Here is a 23,605-nt window from a genome sequence, read left to right on the forward strand (position 1 = left end):
AACAAATCAAGACTCGTCCTTCCAAGAACTGTTTTTTTAGATTTTTGTTATTATTATTTTATATATTGTAATGCTAAAATAATATAATAAGTAACAAGGATTGTAATCCACATATACTTTTTTTACTCCGAAATGGGTAAAATTGATGACGCATTCACACTTTTAATAAAGTTGGTTAATTTAATTAATAATATTATAATGCTATTTTTTTAAAAGTTCTCTGAGTAATTAATGTATGAAAAAAAAAATAATACAAGTCCAGTTTTAATTTTTAAAATTAAATTCTTTATTGCTGAAGTTTTAATAAGGGAGAAAACTTATTTATAATATTTATTATTTATGAATTAAATAGTAACTAGTAATTTTAATAAAAAAATATTAATATGGAAGACAATAAAAGAAGAGTTTCATAAAGAAAGACAAGAAAAATTCAAAACAATTGGTTATGATTTATTATTTTATTAGATTTCTTACATTTATTTTATTCATTATTTAAAAAAAATAAATTAACAATTGGTTAATAATTTATTTCATTTAATGCTAATTAAAAACAATAGTTGACATCAGCTGTCAGAAACTGTAGCTAGAAAGGAGCCAAATGATTAAGTAAATCAAAATAAAATTTAGTTATTCAACCAAAATCAGACGAATCTGATTAAAAAATAAAAACTTGCAAGAAAAGAAAAAACATTAAAACGAATTAAGATTCAATTGCAAATTGGATTACTCAACTTCATGGTGGAAGTTTCGATGTATATCTTTCTTTTATTGCAGTGTCTCTGTCATCCTTATATTTGTTCTTGTCTATCTGTGAATTCACACATTCACATCGAAGTTCAACCCTGTAATCCATGGCTCACACAGTGAAGGTGATAGATCAGTGTGAAGTTAGTCCTCCACCAGGTTCTGTTCCTTCAACCTCTCTCCCTCTCACTTTCTTCGATCTTCCATGGCTATGTTGTCCCCCTCTCAAACGTATCTTCTTCTATAACTTCCCTTATTCCACCCAACACTTCTTCCAAACTCTCCTTCCAACTCTCAAGAACTCTCTTTCCCTCACTCTCCAACACTTCTTCCCTTTCTCTTCCAACCTTGTCTTCCCTCCAAAGCCAAACCCCCCTCACATCCTCTTTACACAACCTAATTCTCTCTCCTTCACAGTTGCTGAGTCCTCAGCAGATTTCACCACCCTTGTCTCCGATTCCCCAAAAAATGTCACAGCTTTGCACCCTTTTGTCCCTGTCTTGCCCCCACCACAAACCTTAGAAGATGGCACTTTTTTGATCCCTCTCATGTCCATTCAGGTCACTGTTATGCCCCATTCTGGCTTCGCCATATGCATCACTTTCAGACACGCGGCTGCTGATGGAAGAGCTTTTCATCACTTCATGAAATTCTGGGCCTCTGTTTGTAAGTCCAACGGAGACTTGACTTTGGCTTCCCTTGCTTTGCCATTGCACAACAGGGACATCATTCAAGACCCGAAAGGTCTAAAGCACATTTTCTTGCAAGAATTGTTGAACTTTTTACCGGAAAATGTAGAGTCCACGGGTGAAATACGCGATGTTCCTACTGACATGCTGCGTCACACTTTTGTCTTGAGTCATGACCATGTTGAGAAACTCAAGAAATGGGTGTCTGTTAAATGCAAAAGTCATGGTCTAGAATTACCACACTTAACAACCTTTGTGGTGACATGTTCTCTGATTTGGGTTTGTAAGGTGAAATCAGAAGAGATTAAGGCTGGTACTGTGCTTTTCAATAATGATGAGTCCTACATCTTGGCCTTTATGGCAGATTGCCGTAATCGTCCTGAATTTTCAATTCCATTGGAATACTTTGGAAATTGTTTGGTTTGTGGCAATGCTGAAGTCAAGAGGAGCAAGCTTGCTGGAGGAAATGGTATTTTGGAGGCAGCCATCGCTATTGGTAGTGAAGTTAGACATTTGCAACGACGAACATTTGAAGGGGCTGAAACATTGATGTCAAATTTTACTGAATTTGCCACGTTGGGGAAGCACATGACAATAATTGCAGGGTCACCAAGTCTGAAAGCGTATGAAACTGACTTCGGGTGGGGAAAGCCCGAGAAGAGTGAAGTGGTTCAGGTAGATAATTCTGGATCAATTTCCCTTTCTGACTGCAGGGACAAAGAAGGTCGAATTGAAGTTGGGTTAGCACTTCAAAAGATTCAAATGAAGAAATTCAGTACCATTTTGGAAGAGCACCTCACAGAAATTAGTGTTCTTGACTGAAAAAATTTCATTCATATTCATATCTTATGAGAATTGTCTTATGCCCCGAAGGTTGATATTTTTCTATTGATATCCCGATTAAAGGTCTTCAAATCTTTGCTCACTTTCATCGTTAAACCAGCTTTCTGTACAATGTTCTAGAAAAACTAATTTTAATTTTCACTCAAAGTTAAGAGATCAAAAACATATTTAATTCTACATTTTATTTTGTTCTCATTTTAGAAATAATGAATTATCCTGATAAAACAGTTGTAAGATTTTTATTTATTTTAATTTTTTTTCATCGATGTAAGTATACATATATAATGAATGAAAAATAGATGTTGAAATAAAAAATAATAATTCATTACAAGAAAATTCTTGAATAATAACCAATTTAGTGATAAAAAATAATTAGCCACTGTAATAACCAATTTAGATACCAATTTATAAACTAAAAATTAGTTTTAACTACAATAGTTTCAAAAAATTATAATTGGTCTCTATATTGATAACTACAATAGTTTCTATTATGAATTGTTTTTTAAATTGGTCACTAATATTAACTACCAAGACTTTGACTACCAAAAAAATTGGTCTCTACTTAGGAAATTGATTTCTAATAAGGAGATTGGTCTCTTAGGATATCTTTTACTAGATTGATCATTTATTTAAGAGTTGTCTTGTGTGATTCATGTTATTTTAATTTGAAAAGTAATATGAAAATATGTAATTAATATAAATATTTAAACCTTATAGAGTAATTAATTATATGAGTAGATATATCAAATGAATGAATGCACTACATTAATTCATTACACAAACTCATTTTAACTTTTTTGTGTAATATATATAACAACTTTGGAAGACAAAAGTTTCACATGATATATTTGATAAAAACAATTAATAAGTACTGTAAAGTTAAATTTAGAGTTAATAAAAATAAAACTTTCGTCCCCTTTAGGTCACATTTGAAAGGAGCATATCACAAGTTTTTTAAAAATGTTTGTAACTAATCACGTCCTCTCAATAACTACTCTATCTATCTTCATATTTTAAATTATTTTTTAAAGTTAATTTTTCTCTTAGTAGTTGAATTTTTTTTATTATACTTTGAGATTATTGTGTTAATTTCTATGTACCGAGTTTGATTGTTTTCTCGATGTGAGATGGCATGATTGTCGGAACACACATGCACAATCTTACGTATCCACGTATTCTTGTAGAAACACATGTGAAATTATAAAGAGAAGAAGAGGATTAATCAGACAAAATTATGTTACATTTTATTTTGAATTATGTAATTGTATTTATAGTACATTAGCACCATGTAACAAAATTGAATTAATCTCTTAATTCAATGTAATTAATCTCTTAATCCTCTTTAATTCAATGTATCTAAGGATATATACTAGATTCATGCTTCTCAGATCTTTGATTCTTTCAATCTTCATTGGTTTATTGATATATGTTATCTGCAGTTATGATTTGTAGTACACTAACTCAAGTTTCTCTATGTTCACATGATCGCACAAAAATTGGTAATTTGTCACAGTATGTTACCTTCTTTCATCTGCCACCAGATTCTTTGATAAGTTAATGGTCGACTTATTATCAACTAAGAGTTGCTTCGGATCCTGTAGTTCCGCTTATAGTTCCTTAAATAGGGATCTCAACCAAACTGTTTGACAGGCTGCACATGATGCAACAATGTAATCTGCCTCACAACTAGACAAATGCACGGTTACGAGAATTTTCATAATATATGATAAAAAAAACACCATATTCAAAATGTAATATATGATCAAAATAATTTTCGTAATTTGGACAACCCGTGTCAACAAGTCATACGTTTGAGTTGAATACCGTTTGTCACCTTTGACAGAATTTAACATCCTTAGGTAGGAGAGACCAAAGCCATTACTTTTTAAATGATCAACCAATCCAAATTTTGAGTTAGAAATCAATTCTAATTTTATATTGAGGGATCATAAATATATTTAATTATTTTTTAAAATACATTTTGAATTATACGATCTAGAATATACTTCCTCTTCTGAAAACAAGTTAGATTTTTATTGTTTTCTTCATTAAGGTTAAAATGGTTATTTCACACATCCATGGGGGAGTGCAGAAAAAAATAAGGGTGCGGGAAATAATGGCCGAATAACATGTAAACTTTCTTCACAAAAGAGAAGAAGAAAAAAAACAGGGTAATTGCTTCCTGCACTCGGTCATATTTTTAATTCCATTCCTACCCTCAGATTTTTAGTTGAAGTTGTATCCTTTGTGGAGACTTTCCGGTGCGCAACATACATATGTTGTGGTGTGGGGTCTCTGGAAACTTTGGTGAATGTTTGTTGAACAGTTGGTGAGATTTTGAGAAGGCGGTGATGATTTGTGCAATTGAGCGCTGTGGGATATCGGAAAACATTATGATTGTCATTTTCGCTTGCGTTTTGGGATACCCAAAAGTAGAACAAGTTTCCGAAAAATATTATTCAAAATAAGGAAGAGAGAGGTAAATTGGTTTCCGAATTACTGCTTTTGGAGATTCCGGAAAATTGATTCTGTAACCGTCAATTCTAAACAAATATTTATTAATTCTAAACCTACTTACATAAACATTAACATAGAAAAAGCTTTTTATCTATCTTATTTTAGGTTATTTACGTCTCTTATAGGTTAAATGTAAGTGTAGAAGACGAAAATTTATGGATGTTGGTTTAATAACATATCTAAATTTAGGTATGTCTGTATCTATAACATACATAATTTTACGTATTTTTTATTCATATATATGCATCTATTTTTTTCTTCCCTGTGTTCTTTCTTTTTTTTCTTTTTCTTATTCTTCTCATTGGTCTTCTTCTTCTTTGTTGTCTCTTTCTTTTCTTTCTTATTTTTCTTCTTATTTTTCTTTATCTAATATATCTACAATTAATCAAACATCTATATAAACAAAAATAGCATAAAACTTACATTTAAGACAACCAAAGAGGATATTTATGCATAGCAATGATTGAGTTCTCCCAAAATATCAATCATGTGCGTTATCACTATAATAATCATTGTAATAAGAACTAACCTCAATGCAGAAAAATATTCTCAGGGAAAGATGTTTTCCATTAAATTGTGCACAAGAATGGCTAAAAATACAACTTTTGACTATCAATGGAAGTCCTAACTCGCATAAAATCGTCGAGAGGAAGTTTCGCACAAGGAAGAAAGTGAGGTAAAATGAGCACTATAGGTTTTTTTAAACGCTTTTACGTCTAAGTTGTAAGAGTTAGACGTAAAAAAGCGTTTTTACGTTTGACGTTTGACAACGTAAATTTACATTTGTTGTATATGCATTAGACCTAAATATTAACCATTTAATTTCAAAAAAACCATTGCACATTTTTAGATTTGTTGCCTACATGTCGGATGTAAATTTAGTGACATAATAATTTTTTTTTTGTGTTGGTGAAATATTTATTAATAATAAACCTACTTAAACAAATTTTAGATTTATTTTTTTACTAAAGGCATTTAGCATCGGCTAAGCCGACGCTAATGTATTTTCATTTTAAAATTTATTTAATTTAATGTCGGTTTGGTAAAATGAAATATGTATGGACTTGGAACACTAAAGAAAAAAGTTTGTCGAGTACTCACTCTTTTACTAGCCGGTGGTACATCAAATAAGAGACATGTGTGATACTATTCAGAAGTTGAAGGATAGTACACTTGAAGAAAAGATAGAGCAATTGATAAAAAATCATGAGTAACACATACAACAACAAGATAAATTGTGATGTGATAGTGTCACGTGGTTAAAGTCTCAATTTGGTCTTTAGATTTGTTTTTTAGATTCAAGTTAGTCCTAATTTTTGTTAAAAGAAAATAATATTGTCCATCTTTAAATTGAAACTCAATTTATTTTTTGTATAAATCTTATTCTAATATTGTTACTAAAATTGAAATTTTTATTAAATATTTTTGGAAATATTTTTAAACTAACTTTAAAATTTATATAAATTTATTTAAAATCATATTAATTAGTATTTGAATATGATTGTTAAATCTAATGTGAAATAGAATACAAATTATACAATAAAAAAAATATATGAACAAACTAAAATTAATAAGTTGAATAGTATAATTTATTAAACAGTATTAACTCTAAATGAATTTAGTTATGTGAGTTCTTCTAAATATTTCGTATAAGTTAGTTTAATTTTAATAAAATTATTTATTTTTAATTATTAAACATATATACTTAAAAAAATTAACAAGACCATTGACAATATTATATATATATATATATATATATATATATATATATATATATATATATATATATATTATAGTTCATCTGTGTACGATTATTTATATAATTATATTTTCCGTGCGATGGCAATTTAAACATACATAAATATAAATATTTAGAATTTAGAGCTTCATCCTTAAAATTATATAATTATTTTAACAAATCTTATTCCTAATCTCATCTCTACAAAACTGAAAATACTTTTATACTTGAAGAATTTTGTTTATCTGTTATAAATTTTAGCTTTTATTATAGAGAATAAGACTCACTTTTTCTTATTTTCTATATGAGTTAATTTTTTTTAATATTTTCTCATTAAAAGGATATTTATTTATAAGGAAAATGAAGTTTTTTTTTTCTTTCTAATAAAGAAGAAATATCGGATATTATTCCATATCAAACCCTACAAGACTAAGTCTACCTTAAGATGATTAAGGTAGTCTCCTCTCCATATTGTACCGTGTCAAACAATAGACCATTAGTGATCTATGACTCCAAACCTTAAATACACTTTCCATTTTGAGAGTTATCATTGACTTGGACCATTATTTGATTGATTTGTGTCCACAGTTTACTGCACAGATATTTTTAGTAAGAGATAGTTTATTTATTTTTAACTTAAATTATTATTGTGAGTTATAATATTAAAATATAAATTAATTTATATTTTTATCTGAACTATTATAATAATAATAATAATTTAAATAAATTAATCCAATATTAGGGTTATGTTATTATACATCCTATCTTCATCATGCTCTAACAAATTTATTATTTTCTAAAAAATATCATTGATATCATCATTATATTCTTTTTAAAAGAAAAATGAAATTTTAACAACTAAATTTTAATAATTTTTTTTTATAATATGAGATTATATTTTTCAAGTAACTTATCATTTTTTTATTTTTTTATTTTAAAATTATTAAAAAAATTTATCAAAAAATTATAAAAGAAAGTTGTCAAAATATTATTATTATTTTTAAATTATATCAAATTATATATTTATATATATATATATATATATATATATATATTACATTTTAAATTGATCCTATTTACACCTCTCTTTACAGATTATTTTTTTTCTTTTTATGTGTTTCATTTTATGGTACATGTAATAGATTTGTTGATAACAATTTTAAGAATAATATGTATTTTACATTAATAATAAATATAAATATTAGATACTAACTTAACATGAAATGTTGTTAACAATTATATGTTCATTTGGTAACCAGATCGTATTTAGTCTTATAACAATAATTTAAATACAGAAAATATGTTCCCTTTGATTAAATCACGTGGTATACCTAAAGAAAATATTTATGAGAAAATAATATTTTGACTACTAAATTTTAATAACTTTCTTTTACAATTTTAGGTGTTATGTTTTAAGTAATAATTTTTTATTGTTTATTTTTCTCATTTTTAATCTTTCAAAACCACTTAAAAAATAACACATCATGTTATAAAAGAAAGTTGTCAAAATTTAATAGTCAAAATATCGTTGTTTTATTTATTAACTACTAAATTTTAACAACTTTCTCGATATTAATTTTTTATTTTTTTATTTTCACTTTCTGAATGTTTTAAAATCACTTAAAAAGATCATTTTATGAAGATAAAGTTGATAAAATTTAATAATCAATATACCACGAAAGTAAACTGTGGAGTGAATTTGAATAGTTGTTGAAGCTCATCGTCCCTTAGGATCCTTAATCTCTGAGAAAACATCATCAGGGATTAACACAGAAGATTCATTTCTCGTCCAGCTGCTATCTCCGTCGCTTGTGGTGTTGTTACTATAATCTGCATCGAGTTGGCTAAACACACCACTGCCCGACACGTCCTCACCAACACCACTATAGTGAAGTTGCAGAACACACTGGAGCATCCCAACCACGTCCTTCATGGAGGGCCTCTCAGTCCCATCCTCCTGCAAGCAGCTCAGAGCAATCTCACCAAATTTTTGCAAACACTGAGCTGTTGTCTGACCCTTCACTGTGGGATCCACAACCTCACCCAGACATCCCTTCTCATAGCAATGCTTCGCCCATTTAACAACTGATATCCGTTGCTTCTCCTCCCAGTGGATCAAAGGTTGTCTCCCACACAATACCTCCAAGAGCACTACCCCAAACGAGTACACGTCAGACTTCTCCGTCAAACGCTGTCGTTTGTAGTACTCCGGGTCTAAGTATCCTATGCTACCTTTCACCTGAGTGTTCACATGGGACATCGAAATACCTGTGGGCCCAATTCTGGATAAACCGAAGTCTGAAACCTTGGCCATCCATTTTTCATCCAACAAGATATTGGTGGTCTTCACGTCACGGTGAATGATCACCTGCTTCACACCTGTATGCAGATAATGCAATCCTCTTGCTACACCTATGCATATTTCGACCCTTTGCTCCCACGGCAGGGACTGGTTATCGGCTCCGTAAAGATGGTCACGGAGGGTTCCACGTTCCATAAAATCGTAAACGAGTATCATCTCATTGTTCTCGTAGCAGTAACCGATGAGGGAAACAAGATGGAGATGACGTAGTTGAGAAAGCATTTCGATCTCGTTCATAAACTCGTTAATACCTTGCCGAGAACCTCGTTTGAGCCTTTTAACTGCAACACATGTTGAACCGTCGTCAATATAGCCTTTGTACACGTTGCCGAAGCCTCCCACGCCAACCACCATTTGTTCGTCGAAGTTATTGGTTGCTGCTCTGATTTCTGCGACTGAGAAGTGACGGCAGAGGTGGGTTGGTAGCGATGATGAGCCACTGCCCAGAGAAGTTCCGTCTTTTTTATTGGGACACTTGCTGACAGAGACGCTCTTCCTGCGTTTGATGAGGAAAAAAGCGACAATAAAGGAGAACAAAAGGACACCCGAAACTGCCCCCGCAACGGCGGCAGGGATTCTGGTGGTGCTGTTGTTTTTATTTTTTGATATTTGAACGGTCTGTGGAGGAGGGTCTGAGCCAGGTACAGCGAGATTACCTGTTGGGTCGCTGATTTTGAAGAGTTCAATTGCGTTTAGTTGTGCGTCCTTGATCAAGCTTTTATCGTGAGGGTGCAATTTCACAGAAAGATATGTCTTTTTCTGATTATCTGAGGCGTTGATGATGACTGCGTAGTCTCTAACCACTGGTACACCCCTCTGCTTACCGCCCCAAGAGAAAATGTCTACAAAGTCTTCAACCAAATCATCCCGAATGTAGATGAGGAAGATCTGGTCACCAGACCCAATAACTTCCGGGTCAAGCTGGCAAAAGTGTAACCGTAGCATGTAGGTGAAACCAGGATCAACAGGAAGCTGCCATGTGAGGTTGAACCCCATGTTGATGGAGGCATTAGGTCCCATATTCACTAGTGATAGGTATACCTGGTCTGGTGCAGTGTAATTAGGAGTCTTACTAAAGATCAGCTTGGTTTTATTGCCAAAATCAAGAGATTCTACACTTTGAGTAGTAATATATTGATTATGAACATCCCATGTCCTGAGCATACCCGTGTCCTCCGAGGCGGGGATACTTCGGTCCCCAAATCTTAACCTGTACTTCATTTCCAGAGCCAAATTATTTTCAATTGTATATGTTTGTCCTCCAACAAGTTTCGGCAATCCACCGATGTCGACGTTAGGATCGGTATAGTAGAGATAAGAGGGCATTGAAACAATCTCGATTCCATTGATGAAAGCGTAGGAACCCGTGGAGCTTGGAATGAAGGTTATGTTGAGGTTTTGTCCTTCTTGGAGATTGATGCAATACTCTCTGAATAGGATGTTGGAGCGAGCAGGGTCATCATCAGCATCGGCGTTGAGGGAAGCATTGAAATGTTGAAGGAGAGTGTATGGGCCTGCTTTGACCGAGAAAACGGCTTTGGAGCGATTAAAGTTGTTGTTGTATGAAGTGGAGAAGAAGAAGAGGCGAAGGAACTTTGGGCCAGCAGTGAGATTGAATGTTGAGTAAGTGAAATTGGAGAAGGAGAGGCGAGCAGAGTCGTAAGGACCCTGTATGGTTGTCTTTGTGACTGCAGTAGCAATAAGTGAGCCCCGGCTTACAGCGAGAAGCTTTGTGTTGGTGTCTCCAATCCAGTTCCGACCTTCGGGCGTGGAGAAGTTGGTGGAAGAGCCACAGTTGATAGTGAGTAGGTCAGGGGGATCAAAAATAACATCTGCTTTGGAAAGATGAGAGAAACTCAACAACAGTAGGAGAAGGATGGTTCCCAGAGCTATTGGTTTGGTAGTTGTTTCCATGGATTACACGTAATTGAAGCAGCACACAATACCAAAACACCAAAACAGGACCTCAAACATCATAAATTAACCCGAGTCTTGGGAGGAGACTACGCCGGAAGACTTCAAGTCTTACGTCCGCAAGTCTAACCTTTCCTTTTCCTTTCTCTTTCTTTCCATTTCAACTTTTAAACTATAATATTATTTAAAAAATTAATAATATGAATTCAATAATATATAATAACGTATTATACACCTACATTTCACCCCAATCATTTTTCTCCACCTTTAGTTATTTATTTATTTTTATTATTGTTTCGGTATGAAATTAAAGATCAAAACAGAACTATGATAATTAATTACCATCCGAAATTCTCTTTTTTTCTTCTCTTAATCCCTTATGTATATATAGGGTCTTCCAGTTTTAAAACTGTTATCTTATTGTCAGATCTTTAGCTAACCAACCTATCAACTTCTCCACTATTCTCTTTTGCATGGGGTGGTTATTTCTAAAATCCAAGGATATTTGCTTGTCAGCTCGACCACCTTGGCCCAAATGCTCGTCACCTCGACCACCTCGGCCTGTGACTGAATCTCGTTGTTTATGATAAATACTTATCGAGTCAGAATCCAAATGACACAAGTATTACCCTGGTCCGCCATCTCCTCGGTAGTCTTCTTTCCGGTTGATATATATCGCTTATGGGTATCTCAGAGTGGTCGGTTTGGACCCGGGAGGGGTTACCTGTAGAAGGGACTCCGAAGCTCAAGTCAGTGAAATCTCTCAGAAAGTCAAATCTGGTGATTAGGAAAATAATGAATGCGTACCTTTAATTTGTGGGGTCCATGCATATTTACAGATTATTAATTATGTTTGGTCACGTCATGGGCTGGGCCTTTGTTTGGGTTGTAGGTGGGCCTGGGCCCCAGGCCCTTAGTTCGATTGTTGTGAGCCTGGTGAATCTTATTGAAACGTTCTGCTTTTACCAAGTCCTTGGTTGTTTTCGTGGAGTTATCGACCTAGGCCGATTATTCTTTAGCGGCTTAGGCCGCTATTGTTATTATGGTTTGTTTGATCAATGTCGTTTCTTAGCAGTTTAGTCCGGGTACTCTAGCATATATATGGTAACTGTTATTATTCGGCTAGGCCGACTAGGTGTGGTATACCAGTCCCCCAGCCTTTGTCAATATAGTTATGTCGGTAAAGGATGATAAGTGTTTGTTGTTATTCGGCTAGGCCAACTAGGTATGGTACACCTTTCATTGTATAGATTTAGCTTAATTAATGGAAAAAGATACAAGAAACACACCAAAAAAAAAAAAGATGAAACATAATTCACAAATATTTAAAAATAAAAAATGTATTTGAAATTATGTGCCTAGTTTAATTATATTTTTAATTCTAAAGTTCAAGATAAATTTCATTTGGCTTTCAAATTAATAAAAGAAAATATACTCCCTCAAACTTGAAAAACAAATACACCATTTATATAGAGTCTCTTAAATTTATGATTTGATTACTGATTAAATATCATTTTAATCTCTCAAATGTAACAATTATAAACTAAAAACATTGTTTTTTTTTTTAATTTAAGAGATGAAACTAATTTTTCAATTTAAATGATTAAAATCGGATTCTTCCTAAATTTTACAAATTGAACTCAATATATATTGAAGTAGTTAATGAATCAATCGGACTCAACATGTATAAATCATATTCAATTCATTCCTATTTAAGATCACCGCATTTAATTTTATTGATAAATATGCATAAACAAAATCGAATATAAACTTATGAAAGAGTTGGAATTAGTTTAATACATTGTTCACTCTATGCAGGTGGTCGGGAAAGGGAAGATGGGAGGCCATGGTTGTTGATACGCACCTCCATAAGAGTGTCATTCACCCACAACATTACCTATTTTAATGTATTTCTTTCCAAATATATATTAGCTATATTACTAATTCATTTGTAAAGTAAATCTAAAATATATATTAGCTTTATTACTAATTTATTTATAAAGAAACCCTAAAATATATATTAGCTTTATTTCTATATGTATTTAGAATATTAAACTTATATAAACAAAAACACACAAATATGTTTTAGAATATAGTTTTTTCGTTGAAATTTAATTGCATTATGTGCTTCATCCAAATTAGAAAAAATTAAGTTTGTTCGTCTAAATAAATATATAAAATCCGAAATTTGTATTTGTTACTAGGTAAATAAAACTAAATCCAAGTTTAGTCAAATCAAATTTATTTTTGGAATTATCCTTGTACTCGAGGGAGAGTTAAAGTGGGAATGAAGATAATGGAAGCCAAAAGTAACTTCATGAGTGGGAAATATCTATTGCTTATTAGTGCACTCTAATCTTTTGTGCCCATAATCAACGCACCATAATGTATTTATAGTCTCTCTAACCACCAATCAAGTGTGGGTGGCTATGGAAATTTGGAATATCTTTTGTTTACTTTCTACACAAAAACTAATAGTTAATAATATGACTTGCTTATTGGCTTCTTGATTGACCACAGACATATATAAGGGCAGTTATTTTATCTATTGTTCACTGTTATCTTTTAATTTAGACATTATACATTTTTTAAACTTAGGCAAATTTAAACCATTAATTAAAATTAGAAATATATAACAAATTTAATTTAATTATTTAATATAATCATGCTTTTTATTTTTTATTTTATTCTCTTTTAATTATACTAATAAATTATTTAAAATAATTTAATGTTATTAAATGATAATAAAAAATTGTTAAAATAAATACTTTTTTTTTCTAATCAAATCCTTTCTACCAAACCAATCTAACCCAACCATGCATAGGATCTTAGATTGATGACGGAACATACATGCTTTGACTTGAAATGTCGCTCTCGCGTAGAAAAAGAAGTACAAACGAAATATCCAGCACTAGTAGTTTGAGAAAATTTATCCGAAATCTCGATATATTCATGGGTTGGTTTACGGTGTTCTAGTTCAGCTCTCTTTACTGCTTTGATTACAGAATATCGATGGACACAACTTGCACTGAAACACCTTTAAGAACCATCCTCCACCTCCTCTTCCAGATATGGTTCTTCTCTTTCATTTCCATGGCAGACGTTATTTATCATCCCACTGACCTCTTTAGCATCAGCTGTGGCTCATCCACCAACTTCTCCACTCTCGACACTCGCAATTGGACTTCAGACATCCACTTCCTCTCTCCAACCCACCTCTCAGTTTCTGCTCCTTCACTCACACCATCTACCATCCAGGGTCCCTACACCCATGCTCGTCTCTCTCACTCTCCATTCTCTTACTCATTCCCTCTCACACCAGGCCCCAAGTTCATTCGTCTCTTCTTCTACTCAACTTCTTACCAAAACTTCCCTTGCTCCCAAGCCTCTTTCTCAGTCCAAGCAGGCCCCTACACCCTCCTTCAACATTTCAACGCTTCCCTCAACGCCGATGCTGAAGATGATCCTAGCCACCCTGACATCTTGTTCAGAGAGTATTGCATCAACCTCCAAGACGGTGAGAACCTCAACATAACCTTCATTCCTACCACCACAGATTCCTACGCTTTCATCAACGGGATCGAGATTGTTTCGATGCCCACTTATCTCTACTACACCGATCCTCACGACTCCACAGAACAGCCGCAATATGTTGGCACCATGACCCCATATGTCGTTGAGAACAAGTTTGCTCTCGAGACCATGTACAGGTTAAAAGCTGGTGATCATACTATACCCTCCTCTGAGGATACGGGTATGCTCAGGACTTGGGATACCGATAGCAAGTACCTAGATACTCAAAGTGAAGAATCTATTGAGTTTACGGGCACAACTAAGCTGAGCTTCACTAAGATTCCTAACTACACGGCACCAGAACAAGTTTTTCGATCTGTAAGGAATATGGGAAGGGATGCCTCTTTCAATAAGATGAACAACATCTCCTGGCAGCTTTCCGTTGATTCCGGCTTCACCTACTTGCTAAGGTTATACTTTTGTGAGCTTAACCCGAGAATTGAAGAGCCTGGTGTCCTGAGATTCTTCATCTTCATACAAGATCAGTTGGCTACGGATTGGGCAGACGTTTTCATGTGGACAAATCATTGGGGTGTGCCCGTGGTTAGAGAGTATGTAGTTATCATCTCAGAGAGTCCGAAAAAAGTTAACCTTTCGCTAAAAATGCATCCTCACCCTAAAAGCATAATCCAGGACGCTCAAATAAACTCAATTGAAATCTTCAAAATCAGCAATTATAAACGTAGTCTCGCTGGACCGAATCCGGACCCTCCTCAAACCGCAGTGGTATCCCATCAAGGCTCAAATAAGAAAAACGGAGCCACCAAGAAAACCCTCGCGGCTGTGACAGGGACAGTTTTCGGTGTCCTTTTGCTCTCTTCTATTGTCGCTTTCTTCTTCGTCAAACGCAAGAAAAACATCACCGTTAAAAGTACGAAAGAGGGAACTTCTCCTCTCCGGGATGGCTCACCATCGCTTCCAACCAACCTCTGTCGTCACTTCTCAATCTCAGAAATCATTACCGCCACCAATAACTTCGACGAACTCTTCATCGTTGGAGTGGGAGGCTTTGGCAACGTTTACAAAGGCTACATCGACGATTCAACACCTGTGGCAATCAAAAGGCTCAAACCGGGTTCTCAGCAAGGTCTCGACGAGTTCATGAACGAGATCGAAATGCTGTCTCAACTTCGTCATCTCCATCTTGTTTCCCTCATCGGTTACTGCTACGAGAGCAACGAGATGATCCTCGTGTACGATTTCATGGATCGTGGAGCCCTTCGTGATCATCTCTACGACACCGATAACCCTTTGCTTTCATGGAAGCAAAGGCTTCAGATATGCATCGGGGCAGCACGAGGACTGCATTATCTGCATACAGGTGCGAACCAGATGATCATTCACCGTGACGTGAAGAGCACAAACATCTTGTTGGATGAAAAATGGGTGGCGAAAGTTTCAGACTTCGGGTTATCTCGAATTGGGCCCACGGGTTCTTCAATGACCCATGTGAGCACTCAGGTGAAAGGCAGTGTTGGGTATTTAGACCCGGAGTATTACAAACGACAGCGTTTGACGGAGAAGTCGGACGTTTACTCGTATGGAGTGGTGCTCTTAGAGGTATTGTGTGGGAGGCAGCCTTTGCTCCGAACGGTGGAGAAGCAACAGGTGTCACTTGTGGATTGGGCGAAGCATCGGTATGAGAAGGGATCTCTGGGTGAGATTGTGGATCCAGCACTGAAGGGTCAGATAGCACCTCAGTGTTTGCGCAAATTTGGTGAGGTTGCGTTGAGCTGTTTGCTTGAGGATGGGACTCAGCGACCTTCAATGCACGACGTCGTTGGGGTGTTAGAGTTTGTTCTGCAGCTTCAGCTTCAGGATAGTGCTCATGGTGATGTAGTGTGGGAGAGTGGTGGGGATTATGAAGGCAGTACAACTGAGGAGATATTTAGCGGTTCCCATAGTAACAGTAGTGGATTAAACTCTACAAGCTACGGGAATAAGGAATCTGACAGGTTGATCCCTGAGAATGTTTTTTCTGATCTTAAGGATCCAAAGGGACGCTGATTGAAGTTAGTGTGCTCAATGAGTTTGGTGTCTATGACAACAAAAATGGTTCCAATTGTAATAGCAAATGGCATTAATGATTGATTTGTACGGAACCAGACATTCCACTATTACAGAAGAACTTCGATTATATACATGCATAATTAAGTATTAATACTCTCTCGCATGTTTGTAGCTGATCATTGTCCTTTAGTATTGATATATGCTACAGGTTTACATTGTTCAGCTTGGTGGATATGTTTTAGTGGTTATTGTGTGGAATGAGTGATAGTCTATCCTTCACATCCTGTGTCTAAACCAGGACTACTCTTGTTTTGTGTAAGTTGGTTGATTGATGATAAGGATCTCTTTCTAGCTCTTTTTGTAGGTACTATGACACTGATATATTAACACCCGACAATAATATATTTAACTTTAATTTTTTTAATTAAAGAAATATAGTGATACTTTGTTTCCCCTCACAACCTACTAATTCTCATATATTTTTAGTATTATTTTGTCAAGTTGTATCTAATTTTCAATTGAAATATATTTTATGTTTCCCATAGATCTTGAAAACAAAAGGTATTCATCTTCATGCTTACAAAAATCACACCATATAATCAGATACAAGAATAGTATAAAATATAGGAAGAAATTATTTGCAAAATGTTGAATAATAAATCAAACTACATAGATAACCGAATACAGTTTGATACTAATTTTAGTGCTATGATGCGTAAACAAATGGTTGAACAATGATTAGTGATTGGACTTGAATTTGAGAGAGGTATAATATGAAGTTTTAGAAAGAATATTACAATGGCAGTGTAGCAATGTAGCCATAGAGAGAAAAAGACTATGGATGGATTTTCTTTTACCCACTGCATTCAATACAAGCACGATCGATTCCACTATGTTAAAGGAAGACTTTTATAAAAGAAAGTAGAAATAAATGGTCTATAAGTAAGTTAGTGTGACGTTGGAGGAGGAAACTAGACCGAACGTGTCGTTATCACTCAGCTATATTGCAATTACATGTAGCCCCACAAACTAGACATGAAAAAGGAAGATAATTAAGCATTTGAAAAACGAGCACTGAAGTGATAGGATTTACAGATATAGTGGTGCTTCATGTTGAGATATATACCTATATTTTGTTATAGTTGCAGAGGAGCCGGAATGAAAAGAACACACGTTTCTGGTGTGATGTGGTTGGTGATAATTTTGGTGAACGCATACCTCGGTATTTCAGACACGGCGAAGACCAACGACACCACCTCTGTTTGCGATGGCTCCCTACAGGAGTGCCTCATCGCCGGGCACTTGGAGTCGGAGTTCCCCACCATCGCCGCCTCTCACCTGGCCAGAATGCTTGGTGAAATCAACAGTAAGACCCTTATTACAACAAATCGTGCATCCTCATGTCCCATTCGCAATGACCGTTATAGAGATTGTTTTTCTGATGAGAAGAAAATACCTAAAGAACGTTGCAGTGATCCCTTCAAAAGAAGTTGTTGAATAGCTTCCAAGATTGGGGTGTCAACCTTCATTTCCCTCGTTGTTCTATGTATCTTTAGTTACTTACTGGGCACCTATCACTTTCATTACTGTACGAATAACTCGATCACCAGAAATGAAATATTTTGGTCAAGTTTGCTTTTCTTATTTCAACTTTCATTTAATGAAGTTTCTTGCTATATATTGTCTTGCACGATAACGGACGATAGTTCTGTATATTCTCTTGCAACCATAAAGCGGCTGATGTTGAAAGTTCGGGCATTTTTGTATTGGAAAATTATGTTTTGACAAGAAATTTTTTGACAAATTTACAAAGTTACTATAAATGGAATTAAAATAGATTTTCATTTTATTTTTTTATCAAAATAAATTAATAAAATAATACTTTTTTATTTAAAATGGTAATTTGTCAAAAGTTTGTTAAAAAAAACTTTGGTAAAGTATCACTACACCTGCCGGTTTTTTTTTTGTTTTTTTAAATAACTGTAAGGGAGAAAATCGGTTTTTGTTCATTATCAAAAAGTGAAGTCGTTTCTAGATATTACTACTTCACTTTTTTTTTTTTTTTATATTACCAAAATACAAGAAAACTTTTATATCCGTAAGGTTTAATGTGTTTTCATAAACGAGTAGCATAATTCATTTGAAAGATATTTATTTTAAATTTAAATAAACTGATTCAATTTATAATTGACCTAGTTGTTTTTAGAGTGGGAGTTTTGATAAGAATAAAAGTGGTGTGAGAAAGTTAACATAATTGCATGCGGAAAAATGCATATCGATGAAAATTAAATGCAGGGGACAGGTTTCTTATGGGTGCACCTGCACTGATGATGTCGTCACAAGCAAAATACAGTATTGATATCAGATAAAAGTTTTAATAATATACATAAAAAAATTGAAAAGTGAAGTCGTCGTATACAATAACAATTTCACTTTTTGACATAAACAAAAATTGGTCTTCTAGAATATGATTTCAATTTTTTGCAAAAAAATACAATAGAAATCGACAAGATAGAGGACGAGTCGTCTTCCACCCTAACAATTTAACCCTATTTTAAAAAAAAAATAAATCTATTTTTACAAATTTAAATTCAAATAAACTCCGAAATAAAGAAAACCGGAAAGTTCGTGTTCGTTCCTTGAACGATAGTATGATTTGTTTACGTGTTTTAAGTAAACCATCAATTGTCTCTACTTAACTATAAGTTCATATTCATTCCTCGGACACCATAATGAAAGTTCTAACTTTTATGTAAATAGTGGTGGCTTATTTGATGGACTGTTACTTTTTGTTCTTTTTAGAAATTAAAAATGTACTTAAACAATTATTCTGATACAAGAATCGTAAGATTTTTATTTATTCTTATTATTGCATCACGATAAATAGGCATATATAATTAAAGAAAAATAGATGTTGAAATAAAAAATAATAATTTATGTATTTTAAATTTGAAAAATAATATAGCTAGATTAAAATATATTTCAAATTTATAAAAAAATGAAAAAAAAACAAAGGTGTTTTATATGATTTAGCAGCACACCACTAAGACTAAAATAGTTCGTCCACTTAAAAGAAATTTGTTAAAAACAACCGATTTTAGAGATTAAAGTAATTAATCATTATAATAATTAATTGAGATATTAATTTATAAATTAAAAATTATTAATATTTAAAATAATTTCTATTATAAATAAAAAATTCTAATTATTTTGTCGATTATAATCTAAAATGATTCTAACATAATTATCAATTAAAGACTGATTAGAACATTAATTTTATAATAAATAATGTTAGAGATGATTATAGACTATAATTAACAAACTAATTATTATTTTGTATTTATGATTGGTCTATAGGTAAATATTACGATCAGTTTGCATAATATGATAAGAAAGCAATATAGTCGGTGGAGATGAACAATTTGATTCATCAGTGCCATGACTTCTACAAGGGTGAGAATCTACACCTGATGTAAAAGCAATATAATCGGATCATTCATTATTTTGCAAGTAAAAGGCGCAGTCTTTACAAATTCAAATGACTAATAAAAGACAACTATGTTAGCCCTGAAAAAATTGTTGTGAATGATCTTTTCATAAAATAACCATTGACTGGGCTGAACTAAATTTAATTGGACCGTTATTAGGCCCAACGAAGGAGCCCAGCCACCGAGAGCTTTCAGTAACAAGAAGCCATTATCAGAGCTTTTCAATGTTTGAATTTTCAATGTAAAAGGATCCTCCACTAATTAATCAAATTTATTTCTTTCAATTATTTAACTCTTGCATTTTAACATTTTTCTTACCACTAGGCTGAATACGGCCAAATTTTGGTCGCGGTCATCTCAATCGAATACGGTCAAATTTTGTTTAAATCGACTCAGTTCAATGCAGTCAAATTTGGGTATGAGTCAACTCGATCAAATACTTCTAAATTTTGTCTAAGACTGGCTAGGCCAAATTTCGATTAGAAACGGCTTGACTAAATTCGACCAAATTTCGTATATAGAATCACACCAACTAAGTCAAATATGACTAAATTTGAGCTAGTTTGTCTCAATCTTTAGCCTAACCTAACCAAAACTATAAATGTATAAATTTGGATTGGATATTTTGGATTATCCATTTTGAAAATCTAAATTTAGAGAATGGATATTCAATCCATAAAATGTATAAAATATAGATCATATTAAAATTCAGATTCAATAAAATGAATTTTAAATTGATTTAATTTTTAATAAAATGAATATTTTGGATCAGAGAAAAAGTGAATTGAAAAATCATGCAAAATAATTTTTTGTCCATCTTTGGTTCGACATTGGGACTCCCACTTTATTAATTGGTGTTCTGTGAAATAGTCAAGCTCATTAATGTTGATTTTGGTAAAACAAAGAATAATGCAATTGTGAATGATATATTTTTTTCTTTACCTTCTTTATACGTATAGATGTATAAATTAGATGTTAAATCTTGTATAAATGTAATGCATGTATAAAACATTAATGTTTTATTAAAACATTTCTTAATAGTAAAGACACTATGAAGGATAATGTGAATGTTTGTTTGGATTTATTTAAGTAGATTCAATTATAATTTATACTATTCTAGATAGAGTTTTTAAGAATGGTTAGAATGGACTTTTGATAATGATTTTGAATCCGTTGTAATATGATTTGTTTTATATGGTTTCAAATCAACGGCAATTAAAATCATAATTGTTGCAAAAGAGAAAATTATAAAAAAAATCTGCAAAAGGACGATAGTTGACAATTAAAGGATTGTTAAAAAGGCATATACAATGACAGTCCTGGTTATAACTGTCGTTAAGAAATATGATGATGGTTTAAGTAATAATTGTTATGTTTCTTCTTTTTTTAGTATTTACAGTTTTATTTTCGATACCTATACTACACATAAAATCCTGAAACACTAGAAAACAATTTATGTTTTTTGTAATTATGTCTGATTTATATCAGACTTAAAAAATCTAAAATATCATATGTAAAAAATCTTGTGTTAATGAGTTATTAAAGTTTTAAGTAAAAGTGAGAAATTAGGAAAAATTATATCATTGGTACCTAACTAGAGTATTTTCTTATATGTATTTACACATATAAAGAGATAAGTAAAATATGATTTTAGTTTCTGAACACATGTATAGATATATATAAAGATGAATTAAATATGTTTACTTCTTGAATTTTAATATAAAATTGAAACTTATTCACGTTTCAAATTTTGATATATTTTAATTTTTAAATTTTAAAATATTAATTTTTTTTATGATAAATATATTTTTTAATAAATATCTAAATAAAAATGTGTCAAAATGATAAAAATAACTTAAATACCGCGGTGTCTTAATATGTCACATAAATAAAAAGTATAAAGGCGTAGACTTGTTAAGAAGACTTCGGGTTGGATAAGTTATTAGGAGCATTCTTCTATGGCAGCAAAGGAACGCGTCCCTACTTCTAATCTTATGTCTTTCTTTCTGCTTCAACATTTTGTCACTTAGAGTACCTATTATTCAGCTTTATCATCTTCTCTCAATTATAGAATGATAGGAAATATAAAATAATATATTTTAAGCAACTAGTGTCTGGTTAGTGGTTTCTAGCCACACATGTTTCGTCTTCTTGATAAATGGATAATTGCATGACTTCTTGACTTTCTCTTTGACTTATTCAGCACCTTGAAATGTAAACTACTAATAACTTTTTAATTTAAAAATATGTATAATTAATTTAAATAAATAAAGAGAAATAGGTAGTTGTGACTTTAAATAAAAAAATGTTTCTATCTAAAAACCTTAACAGAAATTAATATTTGGTTTTATATATTAAATATATAAATTAAGAAGTTTAGTTATACATATTAATGTTTGGTATATTATAACGTTCAAAAATAATATATTTTCTTTTCTTTTCCACGTTATCTCCCTCTGTAGTATCTGGTCCTTACAAAAATAGAAAATGAAATTATTTCAATAAATAAAAAAGTGAAAATAAAGAAAATAAGACTTTAAAATAGTTTAAATTTTAATAAAACATTTATAATATAATTAAACATGTTATCAACGTACAATATGTAGTAAATAGAATTATGTAACTTTTATAATTTTTTTTTTTTCACTTGATTCTCTTCCTCGTTCCCCCTATCTTTCCCCGTCTATAAGTAAAAAGGGTGTACAGGAAAACAGTATGATAGATTGCATTATCTAATCTTTTACAATCAAATTTTTATTTACACTTTTTTACTTTTATTAAGAAATCTTAATTTAACTCTACGATGTTATTTTTTATAGTCGTTGTACTATGTGTTTAGTTTAAAATACGTGTTTCGTATAATTGGAAGTATTGACAAATAATATAATTAAATCTCGTTTATTATTTATACTATCATGATACATAATCGTATGATAAAAAAATACATTATATGTTATGATATGAAAAAATTTAAAAATAAAAGAAGAAAATCTAAAAATATTTGAGAAGTCAATTAAAAAGTTAAAATAGTAATAGATGAAATAAAAATAAATATTTTACCAAAATTTATAATTATTTAGATACCTAATTTAAGAAACAAGTAATAGTTATTCAAAAACAAAAACTCGTGTATTAGGAATATAAAATTATTTAAGTCATTTTGAACAAAATGTAATTTTTTTCACATTGAATTATATTATACATATGTAGATATTTTTAGACACAACAGAAAGTTGAGATATTTAAAGGAGATAGGGGTGACAAAACGAGTCAATTTGATCCTTTTTAGTCCAACTCATCATAGGATGACAAAATATGGGTCGATAGTAGCAGATCTTGACCAAAATTCTTGGAGGAGTCAAAATAATATATATTTAACATTAGTGTCACTAATTCAATAAAAATGAATACATAATTTAGTACAATTTTAACTATAAAAGAAACTACACATATTTAAAGGATTTTTCATCGTTTTCTATATTCTTGAACTTATCAAATTATTCAATTATAACTAAATTTTTCATTTATTTTTTTCCAATATAAATAACCAAATTATCTGTAAAATATTCATTTTCTATTTTACTAATGTACACATATCGATTCAAAAGTCATCACAAGCATTTTATTTCATTGTTGTACGATGAACAACGATATTGTTCTGTTTTGATCTTCACTTTTCTTTTATCAATTTTAAAAAATGAATTTATTCTTTTAGTTTTTATCAATA

The 23,605-nt window shown here is 32.0% G+C and overlaps 3 protein-coding genes across 3 annotated transcripts; 2 read left to right on the forward strand and 1 right to left on the reverse strand.

Moving 5' to 3' along the window:
- The first annotated feature begins 692 nt into the window (after nucleotides 1-692).
- On the forward strand, nucleotides 693-2,348 carry LOC114183391 (coumaroyl-CoA:anthocyanidin 3-O-glucoside-6''-O-coumaroyltransferase 1-like). The gene has a single exon (XM_028070404.1). It carries the CDS (start codon nucleotides 852-854, stop codon nucleotides 2,253-2,255), a length of 1,404 nt encoding a protein of 467 aa, XP_027926205.1. The 5' UTR covers nucleotides 693-851; the 3' UTR covers nucleotides 2,256-2,348.
- A 5,849-nt stretch (nucleotides 2,349-8,197) lies between these two features.
- Nucleotides 8,198-11,018, reverse strand: LOC114184154 (receptor-like protein kinase FERONIA). Its single transcript, XM_028071413.1, has one exon. The coding sequence runs from the start codon at nucleotides 10,805-10,807 to the stop codon at nucleotides 8,249-8,251; it is 2,559 nt and encodes an 852-aa protein (XP_027927214.1). The 5' UTR covers nucleotides 10,808-11,018; the 3' UTR covers nucleotides 8,198-8,248.
- A 2,607-nt stretch (nucleotides 11,019-13,625) lies between these two features.
- Nucleotides 13,626-16,483, forward strand: LOC114183161 (receptor-like protein kinase FERONIA). Its single transcript, XM_028070074.1, has one exon. It carries the CDS (start codon nucleotides 13,820-13,822, stop codon nucleotides 16,385-16,387), a length of 2,568 nt encoding a protein of 855 aa, XP_027925875.1. The 5' UTR covers nucleotides 13,626-13,819; the 3' UTR covers nucleotides 16,388-16,483.
- The last annotated feature ends 7,122 nt before the right edge of the window (nucleotides 16,484-23,605 follow it).

Source organism: Vigna unguiculata, chromosome 5, assembly GCF_004118075.2.
Source record: "Vigna unguiculata cultivar IT97K-499-35 chromosome 5, ASM411807v1, whole genome shotgun sequence".
Lineage (NCBI taxonomy): Eukaryota > Viridiplantae > Streptophyta > Magnoliopsida > Fabales > Fabaceae > Vigna > Vigna unguiculata.

What these genes read in the sequence shown, in the direction of transcription:
- LOC114183391 (XM_028070404.1), top strand. Translation starts at nt 852, where the DNA reads ATGGCTCACACAGTGAAGGTGATAGATCAGTGTGAAGTTAGTCCTCCA.
- LOC114183161 (XM_028070074.1), top strand. Translation starts at nt 13,820, where the DNA reads ATGGACACAACTTGCACTGAAACACCTTTAAGAACCATCCTCCACCTC.
- LOC114184154 (XM_028071413.1), bottom strand. Translation starts at nt 10,807, where the DNA reads ATGGAAACAACTACCAAACCAATAGCTCTGGGAACCATCCTTCTCCTA.